The 20000-nt window shown below is 36.2% G+C and overlaps 1 protein-coding gene across 1 annotated transcript in view; it reads left to right on the plus strand.

Annotated features, from left to right (window-relative positions):
- The window catches only part of LOC144970429 (uncharacterized), a 120789-nt gene that overhangs the window by 51335 nt on the left and 49454 nt on the right, over window positions 1-20000 (plus strand). Inside the window, exons 35-48 of the mRNA XM_078910057.1 lie at window positions 1935-2055; window positions 3663-3782; window positions 4374-4426; window positions 5392-5485; window positions 6951-7056; window positions 8537-8657; window positions 10002-10080; window positions 10704-10829; window positions 11837-11904; window positions 14021-14153; window positions 14494-14632; window positions 16632-16690; window positions 17781-17877; window positions 18092-18280. Coding sequence (XP_078766183.1) covers window positions 1935-2055; window positions 3663-3782; window positions 4374-4426; window positions 5392-5485; window positions 6951-7056; window positions 8537-8657; window positions 10002-10080; window positions 10704-10829; window positions 11837-11904; window positions 14021-14153; window positions 14494-14632; window positions 16632-16690; window positions 17781-17877; window positions 18092-18280 — 1505 coding nt within the window. The remainder of the gene's footprint in view (window positions 1-1934; window positions 2056-3662; window positions 3783-4373; window positions 4427-5391; window positions 5486-6950; window positions 7057-8536; window positions 8658-10001; window positions 10081-10703; window positions 10830-11836; window positions 11905-14020; window positions 14154-14493; window positions 14633-16631; window positions 16691-17780; window positions 17878-18091; window positions 18281-20000) is intronic.

Raw genomic sequence — 20000 nt, forward strand, 5'->3', positions numbered from 1 at the left:
TGTACAATGAATTTCTAGACGATTTTAAAGATGGTGGCCCACCTTGAAACTTGATCAAAGGAGGAAATCAGAGCTGTCATACGTTTTTTTTAACGCCAAAAGTCTGAATCCTACCGAAATTCATAAAGAACTTCAGAGTGTATATGGTGAGCATGTTATAAGCCGTACACAAGTCTATCACTGGTGTAATTTGTTTGAAGCCGGCCATTCCGACTTGACAGACAGGGAAGGGAGAGGGCGTTCGATAACTGCGACGTCAGAAGACAATGTGAAGCGAGTTGATGAGCTTATTCGTCAAGACAGGAGGTTGAAACTTCATGAAATCGCAAGCAGTCTTGAAATTTCGGAAACTTCTGCCCATAGAATTGTATTTGATGAACTTGGCTACAGAAAAGTCAGCGCAAGATGGGTTCCTAAGCAATTGACAGACAATCATAAAGAACAAAGATTGGACATCTGCAGGGAACTTTTGAGAAGAAGCAAGAGCTCACGCAGGGTTCACGGGCATACTGCCAACGCCGGCGGAGACTTTCTAGGGTACGATGTGACTTTTCTTGACAGCATAGTCACCGGTGATGAGACTTGGTTGCACCATTGCACCCCAGAAACAAAGCAAGATTCGATGACATGGAAACATCCATCCTCACCTGTCGCGAAGAAATTCAAAGTCATGCGGTCAGCAAAGAAAATAATGGGAACTGTTTTCTGGGACAGTCGTGGTGTTATTCTGTTCGAAACCTTACAACCTGGAGAAATAATCAATGCTGCAAGGTACTGCCAAACTCTGACAAGCTTAGGGAGGCCATTCGCAGAAAGCGCCCAGGGCAGTTGACCAACAGGGTCATTTTGCAACACGACAACGCTACACCCCACACAGCACGAGTGACGCAAGGTTGGCTAGAGAAATATGGATGGGAGATTTTGCCACACCCACCACACAGTCCAGACCTCGCACCATCTGATTATCACCTCTTTGGGCCACTGAAACGTGAGCTGGCAGGAAAGCGCTTTGATGTCGATGAAGAGCTTGTTGACCATGTGCGGAAATGGCTACAAAACCTTGATGGAAATTTCTTCCGAGAGGGTATCTATTCCATGGTGCAGCGTTGGCAGAAGTGTGTCGACAGACTTGGCTGTTACGTAGAGAAATGAAGGACGAGTCAAGGTATGAACACGTGCAAGAATTTTGTTGATAGCATAAAAAACGCGGATTTTACAGGCATTTTTTGGTTAATTATGAAAGAGCCCTCTTATATATATATTTTTTCAATAGTCATTGCTACATAGTACTGCTTTCCTTTCAGATGGTGGGTCACATGTGTGCTGATATTTCAACAAAAAAAAATAAATTGTTTAGTGGTTTCACTTGAGGGAATCAATCAAAATATCTGGCAAATCATACTATTTCAGTTACTTCTAACATTGTTTTTTTTTTTTTTCTTGTGCGGTTAAATAACAGGATTTGGAGCCTGAAACGTCTGAATGCTCCTTTTTTGAAAGTTGTTCATTTTTTATTCAATCCATTATGTGACCTAATGCCTTAAAATGGAATGATGCTAAGGTGAATCTGGTGGATTTAAAGTTTAAATGATCAAAACCATGAAATCTTTGGATTTCGTTTTTAATTAAACTTTATTCATTTTCCTTAGCGATAACATTTGGGTCCCGATAGCTCAGATGGCAGAGCACTCACATCACTTGCAAAGGGACTGAGATTGATCCCGGGTGAAGTCAAGATTTTTTTCTGCCCCCCTCCCCTCTTTTTTACAAAATAAATTTTATAGATTTAACCCATCTCTAGTATTTTTTACTATAAAATTCGATTTCCAACATTGAAGTCAGCCTGACATAGTCCTGTTTTGAGGCATTGGCATAAACCAGATACTGCACAAGCTGCGTCAATGATTTTGATATCTTTGTCTTAAATCAAAAAGGTTGTTCAATGGCTCTGGGTCAGCCTCAAGGAAGGCGGCAAGGTGTTACAAAGGAGACATCATGAAGTGTGAACTTGACTTTGAAAAAAAAATTGTGTATTTCTACAAAAATGAAGAAGTGGTGAGTTGGCCTTTGAATTAAAAAAAAATATTATAAGATTGTTAGAGGGCATTAATTAAAAACGTATATTAAGGAAATGTCTCTTTTTTCCTTTTTGATAAACTGAAATACTCCCTTAATATTGGCAATTTTGCATTAATTTTTACTTAAAATTAAATAAATGAATAAAATGAAACCTTTCACTTTGGAGCTTTTTGTTTTAAGTTGAACAATGAAGAGTAAGAAAGTACTTCTGTAATACTATAACTTTTACAAATTTATATATTCTTATTCAGGTTTGTTATATGTTTATGTAGAGGCAGTCATTTATATAATTATTATTTTAAACTTGGATTGGCAGGGTTTTATGACATTTGTAAATGAAATGATATAATATTATGCTAGTTGTAAGAGATTCTGTTGCCATCACATCAAAGATTTACGTCTAGAAACTCATAATTGATGGACCAAGGTTAGTCACTGTATTGTGAATCAAGTGATATTGCATCAGCATTTTTTGGCCTTTTCTTGTTTGAGAATTGAAATAGATATGTATTATGAATTCGTTTGAATTTGTCCTTACCAGATTGCCAACCAATATAAAATTGTGTACTATAATAAGAAGTTTTGCCTAGAATACTCAAGTTTAAGAAAGTTTAAAAATTAAATTTTAAAAAATAAAAAAATTGAGCTAACATGGCATTCATTATCAACTTACTTGGAACTGTTTCTGTGCGTCCTAAGATGAAAATGCAAGACATATCTATTTATCTCATTTATATGCAAAGCACTTTCATTTTTTTAAAAATTCAGTGAAAAACCTACAAGGGCTTACAAATTTTAAATAATTTTTATGTGAATGACATAATCAGTCGGATGGTGAAACGATTTGAACTGAGATATTGCCAAGTTTAGTTAGAAGGTCAATTTTTATCAAAAATGAGTTCTTGTTATAAATGTTAAATCCACCCTTTTTGTACATCTTCGGGAAATATCAAAGCTTAATTTCACTTCTAAATATCTTTACAGTTAGTCAATTTGAAAAAAGTATGAAATTTGAGAAAAGTTGCTGGATACCTTTCCCAAACATCTGACCACAACTTCATGAAAAATAACCTGATTTACTTCAAATAAAGATTATAATGCTCTGGGGAGCATATTCTTTCAGAAAATGCAAAAGAATGCTAATCCAACATTTTCACCTTCCGACTGATAATGTCATGCACTGACACAATTAGACTTTTATTAAATGGCAAATATCTATTGTATTTTGACACCTTCGAAGGATTGAAAAATGCATGTCAGTAGAAGGTCGGGCCTTTTAGGTGTCAGTGATGTATATCCTTTTCTTCACCCTGCTAGCCTGATCCATCTTCAAAGTTGTGACATTTTAAAGTTTATCATCAAGTACATCATGGTTCTTGAAATGAAAATATAAGATAAGATAAGATAAAACTTTTTTTTTATCCAAAAAATGTAAATTACATATAACTTTTTGTTTTGAATAACTTTTTTGATATAACTTTTCTTACTTTGATACGAGTTAGAATATGTATAAAATGATAAAGTCACAATATTGATGCTAAAACCCCCCCACGATATAATTGTTGCTTAATTTTATATCACAGGTTCATGAATGTGGTGTCCGAACTACAACCGGCTACCATGCAGCAATCGGCTTGCATTCGAGGGGAGAGGCTGTGCGTCTCCTGGAGAAGGAACCTTGGGCTGTGAAAGAAGTGGATGAGGTAAGCAGTTTTATTTTCAGAATTTTGTCGATCAAAAGAAACATGTTGAATAAAAAAAAAAAAGAATATGTAGATAAAGATTTAATTTCTTTTATTCACCCCATGGAGAACTTGAAAACTTTTCTTAAGGGTATTTTTATTTTGAAGAAAGAATACAACAGCCTAAACGTAAGCTCGAGTGCAGCTGGTTGAGTTTCTTGTTATGTGATTTTGTGGTATGACACCAACCTTTGGACCGGTTGGTCCCTGATTTGAGTCCTGTTCTTAACTGTGCAAAATTGAGTGCTTGGGAAAAGATTCTTTACTCACATTCTTTTCTTTCTGTTGACTATTATATATTAACATTTTCATATATGATGGACTATTTAAAGGCCTTTTGACCTATGTAACCCCTAATGATTATGATATGATATGATATTATAAAAGTTCAGCTCAAAATTGTAAAAACTTCTGACACAAATCAACCAATAATGAGTGCATGTTTTTTTTGGAAATGTTACTGGCTGAAACAGGAATTGAAAGGAAAGGTAAGATTCTTCAGTATGCAAAAATGACACAACTCTCTCTTTTTCTTTTTTGTTTTTTTTAAAGCGTGCTTTGCCAAATGCCTTTGATTCATACAAGTATGGTAATATGTACATCAGGTAAATGAATTTATTAACCTTCCCTTTAAAAAATATTTTTTTATTGCTTTGATTTTTAATAAAAACAAGTTCAAGAATTTGATAAATGGACACATGTTTTCACATGTGTTTCTTTTGCACATTTGATCATCTCACAAGTAAAAGGTATCTGCATAGAACTAACGAATTTACATCACTCAGCTCTCTGTTATTATTTTTAGACAGCAATTTTCGTGATTACTTCTCACTAGATTATATCAATCAGACTATAAACGTTCAAGATTACACACGGTTTGTGTACATTATATGTGGTTGGTAGATATTGTGATGATGAACGCTACAAAATAGCTCATGATTTCTCTGGTATTGTATAAAATGGACTATTGTAACACTTTTCTCTGGTCTGCCTGACGAAAGTCTCAGAAAGCTACAGTCTGTGCACAATTCAGCTGCTAGAATTTTATTGATGAGAAGAAAAACTGACCACGCTCTCCCGTTTTGGCAACTTTTGTACTGGCTTCCCGTCAAGCAGGGATTGAATATAAAATTTCGACCACTGTTTCTAAATGCTTAAATGGCCTTGCCCTGCTTATCTTTGGAACTGATTAAAAAGAAGTCAACTTCTCGCCACTTAAGGAGCTCCAGCGACACCACATTGTTTCCAAAACTGCTGTTTCCGTTATTTAAGATACTTTTTTGCAGATTTTAAATATCTAAGTTATTTAGATACTCTTTTATGAATGTCTGAAGATGGCAACCTTCAAAACCCTCAAACTGAGAAAGATGACATTAAAATTGTTAAAGGTTTTCAACAGTTTGCGGTTTATCTCCGGCAGGTACAAATATTTGTATTTTATAATGGAATGAATTGGTAAAAATCTGCTTGATGAAAATTCATCATCATTTTGGTTGAAACAAAAATTTCATTTTTTTTCGTGATCATTCATTCTCATCCCTTGCTAATTAAAACCTTTTTATACCCTTAGCCCCGGGAGGACCCTATCTTTATTTAAGTCAAGGTACGACTTGAGTGCATGGCTTATTCTGTACAATCCCAGCAAGAATGTTGTGGGATACAAGGTAAGAATGTCTGGCGGTGATTTATGAGTTACCTTTTTAAATATAGAGGGGCCAGATAACTTAGTTGGCAGAGCACTCTCTTTGCAAGCAAATGGACCTGGACTGGTCCCAGGTGCAGTCGACACCATGTTCACTCAGCAGTGATCTGGCAGAAAATGTTTGCAATAAACCAGCATCCTATTCAAAAGGTAACAAGTAATTGCCTCTGTCAGTTTGATGTCGAAATCTTTTTTTTCTGACCCTCCCTGTCCATCCCACAGTGATTGGATACCTGGCTGCTGGCTGTGTTTGATTGGGCAGAAAGTACTTTGGTTAAGACAAGTATTTAATCCAAATGGTAGCATGCTCTTGCTACTGTCCATTTGATACTACAGAATCTGGAATAAACTTTGGCTACATTAGCCTTAAGACTCTAAGGAATATATAATATTATAAATGAAATTCCCTTTATTCATCCCCATGAGGAAATTTGTCTTTAGGGTCTATTCCAAGGGAAGATTGGAATAATCCAGGCGTCGACCACAATGCAGTGCTGCAAAGAAAGCTAGGGCGAGGTGACTTGCTCAAGGCCACATAACAAGGCAGGTAGTCAAACTCGATACCTTTTGAGCAATAGAAGCAAGGACCATATCGCTGAGCCACGCTGCCTGATTGTTTGATTTTACTCTAATTTAATCTTGAGATTTTCACCAAGAGGAGGGAGGGGCTGTCCGATTTTCTGTGGTATTAAAATGACAGTAGCATTTGTCTGTAACTCTTTGATAGGGCATTAGTCAATTACAAAGTACTTTTCACCAGACCTAACAGAGCTGCTACCCAATAATTGCTTCTCCATACTCTGAAAATACACTTTTAAAAATATCTGGGACTTCTTGAAGTCTTTTTTTTATGTCACTGGTTTGAGTAGTAGATTTATATTTGAAAAAGTCTAAAACCCAAAATACTCACTCTCTCCAACGAAGGCATTTATTCAATAATACACATGTGACGTCATTGGCTCAGGGCCACAGTGTTTTGTCTTTTCACAACAGTGAAGTGATGTTAAATGTGATTAGCGACTGGATTGTAAAAAAAAAACCTCAGGTCTTGACTTAGTGCCCTTGGGTATGGCACTTTACTCACATCATCCCATTCAACTCAAGGTATTGTGAGTACCTGGCTATAGTCAGTTATGAATATTGTTAGATTTATGTAAATACATAAAGAATGCCTAACACACGACTGGTACTCTATGAATTGGGAAATATGGTTCCATATGATCTGCGGGGGAATAAATGAAATATTGTGAGGTGCAGTGAGCATGGAAAAGCCATGGGAGTACGTTAATTAGAAGTTTATATTTGTTTTATATTATTTATGTATTTATTTTAAATCAAATTTTTAAAGCTTAAATCTTTATTTTGAAACAATTTCAAGACGATTAGTCACATTTGATGTTATAAAATAATTCTTTTTTTTTCTCCAGATATTACTCCCAGAGGAGATACAAATGAAGAAAAATATAAGAAATGCAACATTCCTCAAACCAGGGGAATCATTTGCTGAACTGCTCAAACTGCCATTATCTCTAAGTAAGTGTCCTTCTATTTTACACCATTATAGACAGTTTTGGGCAGCGTGTCTCAGAGGTATGGTCTTTGCTTCTTACCCAAAAGGTATGAGTTCGACTACCCGCCTCACTGTGTGGCATTGAGCAAGTCACCTTGCCCTTGCTCACTTTGCAGAGCTGCACTGCGGCTGATGTCTGGGTTATTCCAGTCTTTCCTTGGAATAGACCCTGAAGACAAATTTCGCCGTGGGATGAATAAAGGGAATTTTATTATTTATTTATTTATTAAAAAACCCATCAAATTGACAATGTCTCAAAATTAACATATCTGATTACAATATAACTGTTTAAAAACACACAAGATACTTCAACTTTGGAGTAATTTGCACTCTGACACTATTGAAAATGATGTAAGGTGGAAGAATTTTAAGTGTATTCCTAACTCCAAAATAGCTATATGAACTATGTTGTATTTCGGTATTAAAAACAACATGGATTGGGTTTTAGATTATCAAAGGCATCTGTGGCTTAATGGTATAGCATCTTGTTGTTTCACGAAAGTCAAGCAATGTTAAGTGTAGTCACTGGTGGGATGAGTGACTGTAATTGCAAAGATTTTTTTCCAGACGTTGTCTCCTTTGGTAACCACTATACACATAATGACTTCAATCAACCAGATGTGAATAAGTACCTGGTCATGGTTATCATTAAGAATGACAGTACAAAGATGACGCCTAACAAGTGATTGTTACTGTATGAAATGGAAATATGGTTCTAAATGGCCTGCTGGGGGGTGAAACAAAACAAAGTGAGCATTTATGTAGCGCAATATCCACTAAATGTGCTCGAAGTGGTTTACAAGGCATCCTTAGCCAACAGCAGCACTTAACATGTAGGAGGAGTCATGACGCCTCGGACAAAGACAACGCTGTTAATTGCCAGGTACTCATTTTACACGAGTATGGTGAGAGAATGTGAGTAAAGATCCTTTTCCAAGGACTCTACTATGCATCACTCAGAGTGGGACTCGAACCCAGGGCCCTTTAATCGGGAGGCGAATGTCATACCACTCAACTACATAAACGCACAAATTATGATATTGTGAAGTGCATTGAGCATGGTAAATCCATGGACATGCACTATATAGATAATGTTGATATCTATTTATTTAACTCTCTCCTTACCAGCCATTTTCATGGTTTTTTCCCCAAACACTATACAAACCTAGAACTAAAGTAAATTTTCTTTAACGAATCTCAAAAAGAAAAGGTACATGTTATTTATAAGTTAATTCAGAAAAATAATCTTGACAACAGAGTATAACGTTTTTAATCCTCATATTTTTTGGATGGACAAAAGAAATCTGTCTAAGAAAGATGTCGGTTGTGATTGTAATGAATATGACAATTTTGCTGTAGTTGGTAAGGAGAGGGTTAAAGGTTTAAAGATGAAGACATTGTGATCTTATTCTATTTTATGAATGTCTTCCCAAATGTCAACAGTGGATACAGTCAGGCATCTGGACATCCACTGGTTTATGCTGGAATCTAGTCGTGATTATTCTGATGTGGATATTGAGGAGATTTATCAAGCTACCACTCATGAAAGTCTTTTGATGCACAGGTCGGTTTTGTGTGTGTATTTGTTTGTGTGAATGTGAATATATATGTGTGTTTGTGTGTGTGTGTATGTCTGAATGAGAGAGAGAGAGAGAGAGAGAGAGAGAGAGAGAGAGAGAGAGAGAGAGAGAGAGAGAGAGAGAGAGAGAGAGAGAGAGAGAGAGAGAGAGAGAGAGAGAGAGAGAGAGAGAGAGAGAGAGGGGGGAAGCAAGAAAAATATTTTCTTGTTGATTAATTTATTTATCATTGCTCATGGAGAGCGTAAAATTTATAATTATTTAGTCTAATCATTTTTTTTCGACTGCCATAATTTTATATGCCCTGCTAAGAAAGTTAAAATAAATGAAATATATAAACTTTCCTTTATTCATCCCCAAGGGAAAATACTACTGCTTTCTAGGTATGAAGCAAAGAGCATAAAGTCATGTCACGCTGCACCCCCCCCCCCCCCCCCCCAAAAAAAAAAAAACAAAAAAAAACCAAAAAAAACAAAAGGAAAAAAAGAGAGTTGATACTTGTTCAATACAGTTCACCACTTGTAGTGGTGTCATCTGTCCAGATTATTATTATGATTGGAGTCATGGGCACTCTGAAAGGCCTGGAATCAACCAGCATTTTATTTCTACACAGAGAAATTAACGGTAATGAAAGCGTGCAGTTGCATTTACACTAAATGATACCTGAAAAACATTCCTGACAATCATCCCAACTATGTGCAAAACTATCTACATGTCTTCGCAAGCTGCTTTGCCAATCCTGCAGTTTCAGTCTAGTATAAAACTGAATCTAAGTGTCAGTAATGTGAATAGACCCCATATGTCCTCTATTTCTCTATTTATTTTATAATAAAGGCAATGCTGATACTCAGCATTCGCCTTTGGACTGGTAGGTCTCAGGGTTTAAGTCTTGGTCTGATGGTGCAAACGCGAGTCCTTGGAAAAGGTTCTTTACTCACATTCTCTCACTGCACTCAGGTGTAAAATGAGTACCTAGCCATAACAGCGTTGTCTCTGTAAAAAAAAAAATTGTAAAAAACACCTTGCGTCATGCCACAACAAAAAACACACCACAATAGAAAAGCTTTGCATGGAGGGTGCCTGCAAGGACACGTTGAGCAGAGGAAGGCAAAGGAGGAGGTAGTCTCAAGACATAACGAACTGGATGGGGACAACAACAACAGAAGCAGGATGGATGGCAAAGATGAAAACCAGAAAGGAGGTTTGTCAAACTATTTGGGAGGCAACGTCTAACAAGCGTCTGCTTCCAAAAAGAAAATACAGCATTTATTCTAACTAACAAGTCGTTATCAAGCTTGTATCATTATCTTTTTTTTATTTTGACTCTGCAGATTGATATTCAAAACCAAAGACAGCGGCCAGGCTGATATGGAAAACTTGAAGTTGGCAAATGTAGAACCCGATGACAGTGTAAGATTCGAGTCTAGTTAGAGTTTGGTTTTTGCATAGTAATTTGTTGGAGAAATGAAAATTATGTAATCTTTCATCTCAAAACTGTATTATGTTGATGTGAAGTAGTCCTTCAGAGCCATTAAACCCGTGGAGCTGGAAATTATCCTGGTTTCTATAGCATGAAAATTTCATTAGCAATTGCTTGCTACCCTTTGGATAGGATTTTTGTCTTTTGCAAAGCACTTTCTGCCAGATCTAACAGATCCAGCTATCCAATCACTGCTGGGTGGATAGGTCGGTCAGAAAAAAATCTCGACACCACCCGGGATTGATCTTGGTCTCTTTGCATGTGAAGCGAGTGCTCTACCAACTGAACTATTGGGACCAACTCTGTGGATGTAATCATAATGTTTAAAATTTACATTTGTGACCCACCATCTCAAATGGTATTCTTTTCTGAACTATCAGGAATTAAGATGATCAGAAATACGAACTTTGAGTTTTTTTGCAATGTAAGAAGTTGTATTTATTCTCCACCGTAATGAATAGAAATAAACCTCATATTTCATATTCGTGGCTATACATTCAATTTAGAATGTAAAATTATTTCTTCATAACCATATATAATTAATCTTCTATAGGATGGCTATCTAGCAGAAGTGTTCAAGAATGGCATCTCTGTTAAAAAATACTGGCTGAGAGATGGGAGTTATGTGTGTAGCATTCCCCTTGAGTCCGATGTTTTGGTTCGATACCCAAAGTTCCCTGTAAGTATATAATATCATAATTGTTTTAAGAATTTAAATATGGCAAGATTCAAGATTTGACGTCATTTTTTTTAGTAAGTTTACAAATACACAACACAAATCAAAACATAATTTCTAGTGAACAAAATCAGCATATTATTGTAGTTAAACAAGAATCTAATGAATTACTTGTCACTGTGGATGTGCTCATAAAGAAAAAAATTAAAAAGAAAAGAAGAACAATATTGATGACTAATCTTAAACTAACAAAACTATATTTCTTTCAGATGAATTTTTTTTTCATTATATTCCTCTGGTTAAAACTCAACGTTGACTACAATCGACAAATTGATTCAATAGGTGTATAAGAACAACTTCGGATATGTGTGGCTTTGAGCAAGTCACATTTCCTTAGCTCATTATTCAATCCTGCACAGCTGCGGATCAAAGGGTTACTTCAGTCATCCCTTGGAATATAATTTAAAGACAAATTTCTCTAGTTTGATGAATACAGGAAATCTTACTAGTTTTTTCTGTATTTTTGTTACTACAACACGCAAGAAGCCTGGTGCGAGGAATGGAAAAGGAATAAACCAACAGGAGGGGAGCTAATTGAAGATCCCTGTAAAAGTCTCTCAGGTCTACAGGATCAACCAAGAAAATACTGGGTAGCTGCAAATAGACTACGGTCAAAACATACAAGAACAGCTGCCAACATGCACAAATGGGGGCTCCAAGAATCACCAACATGCCCAAAGTGCAACCAAGCACGCACAAGATGCAAACCACCTCGTACTAGATTGCCCAGAGACAAAACTTGAAGGGGGATTTGAAACCATCAACAAATGTGATTATGACTTCAGAACCTGGATTGATACCTTGAACATAGAAGTGTAGCCGAACGATACTACTACTACTACTACTACTAGTATTTTTGTTGTTGTTGTTACTTTTCATTTTTAATAATTTTTATGAATTTGTGTTTGGCTCAAGACAAAGTTAACAAATGTTTCTGGTATACTTTTCAGACATTGAATCATCCAGACTCCCTCCAAAAAGGCATGAGGTTGATTGTAGACTTGAGTGCCTCTGAAAAGTAAGTGGGCAGTACATTTTTTTGGATAAATGTATGATTGGAAATTAGCCTGAACTCGCAAGTTAGAGACTTCTAGGAATTGTGAGATTTGGATGGATTTTATTTGACAAAATTTTAGTTTTCAGTTAATAAGATACTGAAGGGTTCCTGATAGCTCAGTTGTTAAAGCATTTGCTTCACACACTAAGGACTGAGATTGTTTCTGGGTGTAATCGATATTTTTTTCTGACCCCCTCTCCCCTGTCCACCCAGCAGGATTGGGTAGCAGGGTCTTTTAGATCTGGCTAAAAGTATTTGCACTAGCCTAGCATCCTATCAAAGGGATAGCAAAGAATTACTATTGCCAGTTTCATGCTATAGAAACTGGGATAAACTCCTGCACTATGGGTTTAATGGCTCTGACTACTTACTACTTTTTAAAAATGAAATGACATTTATTCTTTTTGGACCTAGAGTTTTTTTTACTGTTTACAATCTAATCATTTCAAATGTTAATCTATTTCTAAATGTGAAGATTTTTAAATGCACTATCATTACTCAACTTCTGCTAATATTAAAAGCGTCAAATACAATGTAAATTACCTCAGAGAACATGTAGATTCATTAAATGTGCGGCTATGTGGTCTAGTGGTATGACACTCGCTTTCGGATCTGAAGGTTCTGGGTTCGAGCCTCGCTCAGCACATAGTTGAGTCCTTGGAAAAGGCTCTTTACTCACATTCTTTCACTGTACTCGGGTGTAAAATGAGTACCTGGCCGTTAAATTTGTAATATAGCCTACATGTTGCATGTTGCTGTTGGTCAGGGACCCCTTGTAATGCACTTAGAGCATGTTTAGTGGATATTGTGGTATATAAAAGCTCAATTTTTTGATTTAAAAAAAAAATGTTTTATCTCTGACCGGAAGTCAAATAATCTTGTGACTCACTTTCCTGCAGGCGACACAAATATCACATGGTCTTGTATACAGAAAAAAAAATTAATTTTGAAAATTTTTTGTGTGCTCATAGCTTCAGTTAAAGCATAGAGTAAAATGCATGAAAAAAATAATCTGAAAAGGTGAGCTGGGAAAAGTGCTAGACAAAGCAGAGAGAAAAATACAAGAAAAAAAAACATCCCAAAAAAATCAGCCTTCCTCGACTGGAGATTCAACCTCAGACCTTCTGATTACCGGTCAGATGTGCTACCATTACACCACAGAGGTCATCTGATAGTTGGGACAATTTATTACCTTTATTTCTCACAAGGGTGAGCGTTTCTGTTGTGATCTCTCACCTATCAATCGTTCCAACTATCGCATAACTTCTCTAGCATGTCTGACCACTAATGAGGTTTTAGGTTTGATCCCCATTCAAGACAAGCCGATTTTTTGGAATGCTTTTTTCTTGTATTTTTCCCTCTGATTGGTCTGTTACTGTCATCTCTTCCGATTTCAATCTTACGTTACACCAATACCTGTTCCAAAATTTGTCACTTTGAGAAAAAAAACCCAATTTTTTTACTACCTGGTACACACAATTTTACTTATGCATTTGCTTGACAGAAGGATAATTTGGTTATGAGTGTTATGCATACATACATAACCCTTATTGTTTTCTAAATGAAAAATGATCTGTCTTACAGACCTAGCTACCTACTCTGGTAACTACACTGGGTGGACAAGGGGGTCAGAAAAAATATCTTGAACACACCGGGATTGATCTCAGTCCCTTCTTGTGTGAAGTGGTTGCTCTAACAAAAAAAAAAAAAACCCAAAAAATTGAGCTTTTATATAGCGCAATATTCACTAAATGTGCTCAAAGCACTTTACAGGGGGTCCCTGGTGAACAGCAACATTTAACATGGAGGACGGGACATGATGCCTTAAAGGCGATATTACAATTTTTCGGACAAAGGCAACGCTGTTACACCTGAGTACGGTGAGAGAATGTGAGTAAAGAGTCTTTTTCAAGGATCTAACGATGCGCTGAGCGAGGCTTGAACCCCAGAGCTTCCGATCCGAAAGCGAGTGTCATACCGCTAGACCACATAGCCGCACAAGTGATTGATCTAACAAATCTGTCTGTCCCATCCAAGACATTTTCATCTATCAATTATATATTTTTTCATGTGCCAGGGACACTTTTGCGGAGGGCTGGATACAGGATGTATCACCAAATGGAAATGTCAAACTGGAATACTCTCTTCCTGGAAAAGACATCAACTCCACCATGGAAATACCGATCACCTCACCACTCATTAATCTGACGGTATAATGCTTACTTTCCTTTTTTTTTCAAATATCTTTTTACGATTTATTTTCCTTGTAATTTTGTTAAGTAAAGGACACAGTTGTAACGTATTGGAATAATTTGTCCTTTTTCAAGTGAGTGGAATTCCCCTTTGGATGTGTGAGCATTACCTCCCCCCCCTCACTTTTACCATGGTAATTGATGGAAAGAAATTTAAATACTGGGAAATATTATACATAATTGTGGTAAGAGGAAATTAGAAAACATTACACACAGTATATAATACTATTACGCTACTTTATTTATGGCCTCTGGTTGTAAAATGAATATTTACGGGCTATCTTGTTTTCATCATCAGGAAATCAAATATGAGGAGGTGTTGAAAGCCATCCCTGCAAATAAAAATAAAGAGGAAGGAGCAAAAGATGAAAAAACAGAGGCTGCTGGAGAGACCACACGGGTCGCTGTGCTCAATATTCTCAGTTACGAACCAAGAGGTAAGACGTGTGATTTCAAACAACTGGTTCCAATCTTATTGGAAGTGTTAAACCACTCTTCCAGAGGACTGGATACATACCTTGTGTAATTGATCTTTTGGTGTCAGAGTGATGGCATCTTATTTCCTAGTCTAAACATAAGCTGGTTGTCAAGAAAATTCTTCCATCTTCCCTTTTTTATGTCCTGTAAATCTGCCTATACACCCTGCTACTAAAATAGTTATGCCACCTTATGATTCAATATGTAAATAAAGTAGTCCTTCAGAGCCTTTAGGCCCATACTGACGGAGTTTATCCAGGTTACTATAGCGTGAAATGGACAATAGCAAATGCTTGCTATCCTTTGGATAGGATGCTAGTCTATCGCAAAGTACTCTCCACCAGATCTAAAAGACCCAACTACCCCATCACTGCTGGGTGGACAGGGGAGTCAGAAAAAATCTTGACTGCACCAGGGATCGATCTCTGTCCCTTTTTTGCGTATGAAGCGAGTGCTCTTCCAACTGAGCTATCGGGACCCCCAATTTGTAACCTATTCATTATTAGTCCCCCGAAGGGCTGGTTACATACACACTATTAAGAATTTTGGAATTAGAGAAGTAGATGGCGTGATGTCATGACTCTCCTACCCTATTGTCAATGGGAATTCAAGTAAATACTCAAAGAGTCAGACAATTCCATGGTCCTGGAGCTTATTTCAGTTCCTGTAGTGTTTGATAGTCAGTGACATTAATATTTAAAGAAAGGTATCCTGCAGAGTAATAGGATCCACGGGTTATCCCAGTGTATATATCGTGAAAGGACAATAACAATTGAAGGCTGGTTTTCCAAAACTCATTAAGTCGATTTATCTACTTTTGAGATTTTCCATCCATGACATAAACTGAAACGTAAATTTTATTTTAAGCATCAACTGGCACAAGACTTTCTTTAGATTTGTGTGAATTTGAAGTTTAAATATGATAAAATAATAGACGGAATGAGACATTTTAGGGGAAATAACCCTCAATACCTCACAATGGGAAAAACAGAGTCAGGGAGTTTTGGAAAACCACGCTTCAATTGTATACTACCCTTTGGATAAGATGTTAGTCTATACCCAGCAACCCAATCAATGCTGGGTGGACAGGGTTGTTGGAGAGGGGGGGGGGGTCAGAAAAAATCTCGACTTCTCCTGGAATTGATTCCGGTCACTTTTCATGTGAAACAATTGCTCATCCTAGTCTGCTATCATGGCTCCAAGTGACGGTAATTGAATATTTCTTTTTGGATAGTAAGATAGTACATTATAACACAGTTTATTATTACAAAGTACTTTTTATCAAATCTTATGGACTGAGCTACCCAATCATTGTTACTGGTACTGTTTTTTTTCGTTTTATTTGTTTCTTATAACAATGCTTAAACTTGACCTAAAGTATCCTATAAGTAGAAAAAGGAAAATTAACATAACCCCCCCCCCCCCCCCCAGAATGAACAACAAACTTATCCCCGCCCCCCCCCCCCCCCCCCCCCCCCGTCCCCAGTGAGACAAAGTAAAGTGAAAAAAGTGAAATAAAACAACAAAGCTATGCAGTGGAGCTAAATAGTACCAATTATCTTTTGTTCCTTTGTTCCTACTAAATGGCATTGAACTGAAGAATACAAGCCCGACCTTCTTGCCATAGGATAACTAACAATTCGAACTCATAGCCCTTACTTTATTACTTCTCAACAGATGAAACCATTTTCTAGTTTAATTCAGAGAAGACTTGTATTGTAGGCCTCGTGATAGAAAAAACAAAACAAAAACAAATCAAAACAAAAACATCAAATAGATTTCATCCAGAAAATAAGCCAATTTTATTACAAAATACACAATAAATATCAAAGTAAATAATATATCAGGATTTATTCCCTAAATCTGAATTAAAGATTTTTATTATTAATAGACTTTACACTCTGCTATTTCCATCACTCTTGTTTAATTTAAAAATGTTTTCAAATATTTCTTCTTCAGGAAACACCTCCGCAATCAAATCTGCATACAAGTTTGCCCCATTCCATCTACTCACAAAGGTTAACTAATAATTGAAGAGCCCAGTGCTAAAAGTACTTAAGTCACGTTTATCGAATCATAAAAATGATTGATGTGTGATCAAATGCGCTGATGGTATCACCGATTAGCTAAAAAATCCTAAAAATGTGACTTATGTACTTCTACTACTGGAGTCTTCAATTTTGCCCAACAACTTTGAATAATTACACATCTCATAAATTGGCATGTTTTTAAATTTTACCTTTTGTGAATATACTTGTAGATTATGGAAAATTCATCATTTTAAACATTAAGATGATTCATAATATCTTATTCAAATTTCATAACAAAATTCATTCATGAATTTACTCGTGAAGTTATAGTTTTATAACCTTCCCATCCATCTTCTTATATCATCATTATGATTATTACCTGCATATTTCAACAGATACATCGTTACTCAACTGCCTCCAAAAAAGGCTTTGTGGTCTTGTAGTATGAGACTCGCCTTCAGAATGATAGGCCCCTGATTTGAGTTCCACTCTGTGTGGTGCAAAGTTGAGTCCTTGGTGATGGCTCTTCACTCCGATTCTCTCACCGCACTCGGGTGTAAAATGAGTACCAGTGTGTAAAATAGAGTTGTTTCTGTTGTAAAAATTAAAGACAAATTGTAATAGTGATTTACATGTGTCATACCTCATCCTACATGTTAAGTGCTGCTGTTGGCCAAGAACCCCTTGTAAAGTGCTTTGAGCATATTTAGAGGATATTTCCCTGTATTAAAGCAGAATTTTTAAAAAAAGATATTAAAAGTTCTTTCTTTGGCTTGACATTTAAACCTGTATACTTAAAACTGTCTTAAATCACTTGTTCTATTCTACTCAATCGTGCTGGCTGTTATGAATATTTCATTTATCTCCTTTCTCTAAAGATGCTCCAAATACGCTCATACTTATAGCTAAAATTTTAAAATTTAAAAACCAACAACAAAACCGGAGAATTTATTACATAATGAAACCTCCGCTAAACATGGTTGAATGGCTTTACAATTTTTATCTTGTTTTCATCGACTCAGTAAGTGAAATAGGAGTTAGTCGACTTTACAGTTTAACCCATTGAATTATTCACCAGGCTAGTCAAGATGCTTTGAAGTCCCTCGACTCTTCCTGGGAATCAACGACTTTACAATCAGTGGCTTTATGCAAAACAACCCCTACCAGAGTCACGGGTAAGAGAAATGTTCATCAAACAGTTTATCCTTCATATCGTATAAGGATTATTATTATTATTATTATTATTATTATTATTATTATTATTATTATTATTATTATTATTATTATTATTATTATTATTATTATTATTATTATTATTATTATTATTATTATTATTATTATTATCATCATCATCATTATTATTATTGTTATTACTGATTTGTTTTTCAGTGCAAGAACTCCAGATCGGAAAAATAGCTGGGGATGATTTGGATTGGTTGGTTGGGGCAAATCCGTCTAGAAAATATGACGTTGCTTTTGCATTCCTGCCGTCACAGCTCAGTCTCAAGCCACTGTGCTATCCTTCAGTACCCTCAGTCTTCAATAATATTGATGTCCACAGAGTCTGTTTACAGACGGGTATGTAAAGCTCTTACTTTTCTTTAGAAAAATAAAACAAATATAAAGAACAAGTAAGAATGCAAATTTGGAAACATCTCTTTCTAATTCAGGGTACCAAAAGTTCAATGATAGAGCTCACGCTCACCAAGGGAAGGGAACGTTATTGATCCTGGGTACAACCATACATTTTTTTCTGACCTCCTGTTCACCAAATGGCGATTGGGTATTTGTTTTTTTAAAAATAGGTCTGACAGAAAGTACTTTGATGTAGACCAACATGATATCCATAGTGTAGCAAGCAATTGCTACTGCCTTTCTAACGTTATAAATAACAATGTGAAATTGAATGAAAGCTTCAATTTAATTACGAAAACAGATAGAATGGACATTTCGGGTTTCCCCTTTATCAACAAACAGGATGAATGAAATACTACAGATGAATGAGGTTATGTGGTAGTGGCGTTGTTAAGATGAATAAACAAAACATTGATGGGCAGGAAATAGTATGCTCCTTTGTAAGGAAGCACGAATTAAAATAGAACAATAGATATTTTTAAAAGGTGCGCAATTAATTAAGCAAAAGGAGGGGAGGCGGAGATAAATGGTGTAATGCAGTTTAGAAAGTGAAATATAACAACGTGTAGACTACTGTTGGAAAATAAATACAATGGAATTGGAAATAAATACAAAAAATACGGGATGTCGGTAGTGGTATAAGTATAATCATTAGTGACGGTAGCAGCAGAAGCAACAGTAGTACTTTTAGTAGTAGTCGTAGTAGTAGCAGTAGTAGTAGTAGTATTAGTGATAGTAGTAGCAGTAGTAGTAGTAGAAGAAGTAGTGGTAGTAGTAGTATTAGTAGTAGTAATAGTTGTAGTAGTAGTAGTAGTAGTAGTAGTAGTAGTAGTAGTAGTAGTAGTAGAAGTAGTAGTAGTAGTAGTAGTAGTAGTAGTAATCGCAGTAGTAGTAGTAGTAGTAGTAGTAGTAGTAGTAGTAGTAGTAGTAATGGTACTGATTTGTAATAAAAGGAAAAGACGTTGGATGGCCGGGGGAGTCGGGGGGGGGGGGGGCAAGAGACAAAGGTAGTATAATATTTAAATGAGGTCCTGTCTTGAGTTCATGCCATGAGGTGAAAGGGTGTTCAGTTTTAGTATCAATTCTGCCTCCCTCTATTTGCCTATATTGTTAAGTGGTGAAGTGTTGATAAGAAATTTATGATGTGGCTAAGAACCTTTCAACAAATTATAATATGACCCATTGTCCCAAAATGGCGTAATGTTGGGGTGGTGCAGTTGCAAAGAAAGTATTTTAAAGTTAATATGACTAGAAATGTGAATTTTAAGTATTTTGTTATTTTGTGAAATTATACTCATTCTCCAATTAGTGAGCCGACTTTCTTTGTTCTTTTCCATTCCTCTTTGTTCCTCGATATTGTTGTAAATTCGGTTTTATTGGCATTGACTTGGAGGTTATATTTCATGAGGGTATTTTGTATGATGTCTATATTTGCTGGTGTTGATCCAATAAAATCGACATCATCTGCATAGGCGATTTCTCTAGGGATTGCATTCTCAATATGAGTCGTTGGTTTTGGAATGACTTTTCGAACTTCTTTCAGAGCGTGTTCTAAGTATATTGTGAACAGAATCGGGCTCAGACTATCTCCTTGGGGGTCCTGATGTTACTTTCGAACTGCGTCTGTTTTGTGGCCCCGTATATCCTTGGTTGTATCTTTGTG

This window comes from Berghia stephanieae, chromosome 4 (genome assembly GCF_034508935.2).
Source record: "Berghia stephanieae isolate SIO BIC M18660-M18661 chromosome 4, UCSD_Bste_1.3, whole genome shotgun sequence".
In the NCBI taxonomy this organism is placed as follows: domain Eukaryota; kingdom Metazoa; phylum Mollusca; class Gastropoda; order Nudibranchia; family Aeolidiidae; genus Berghia; species Berghia stephanieae.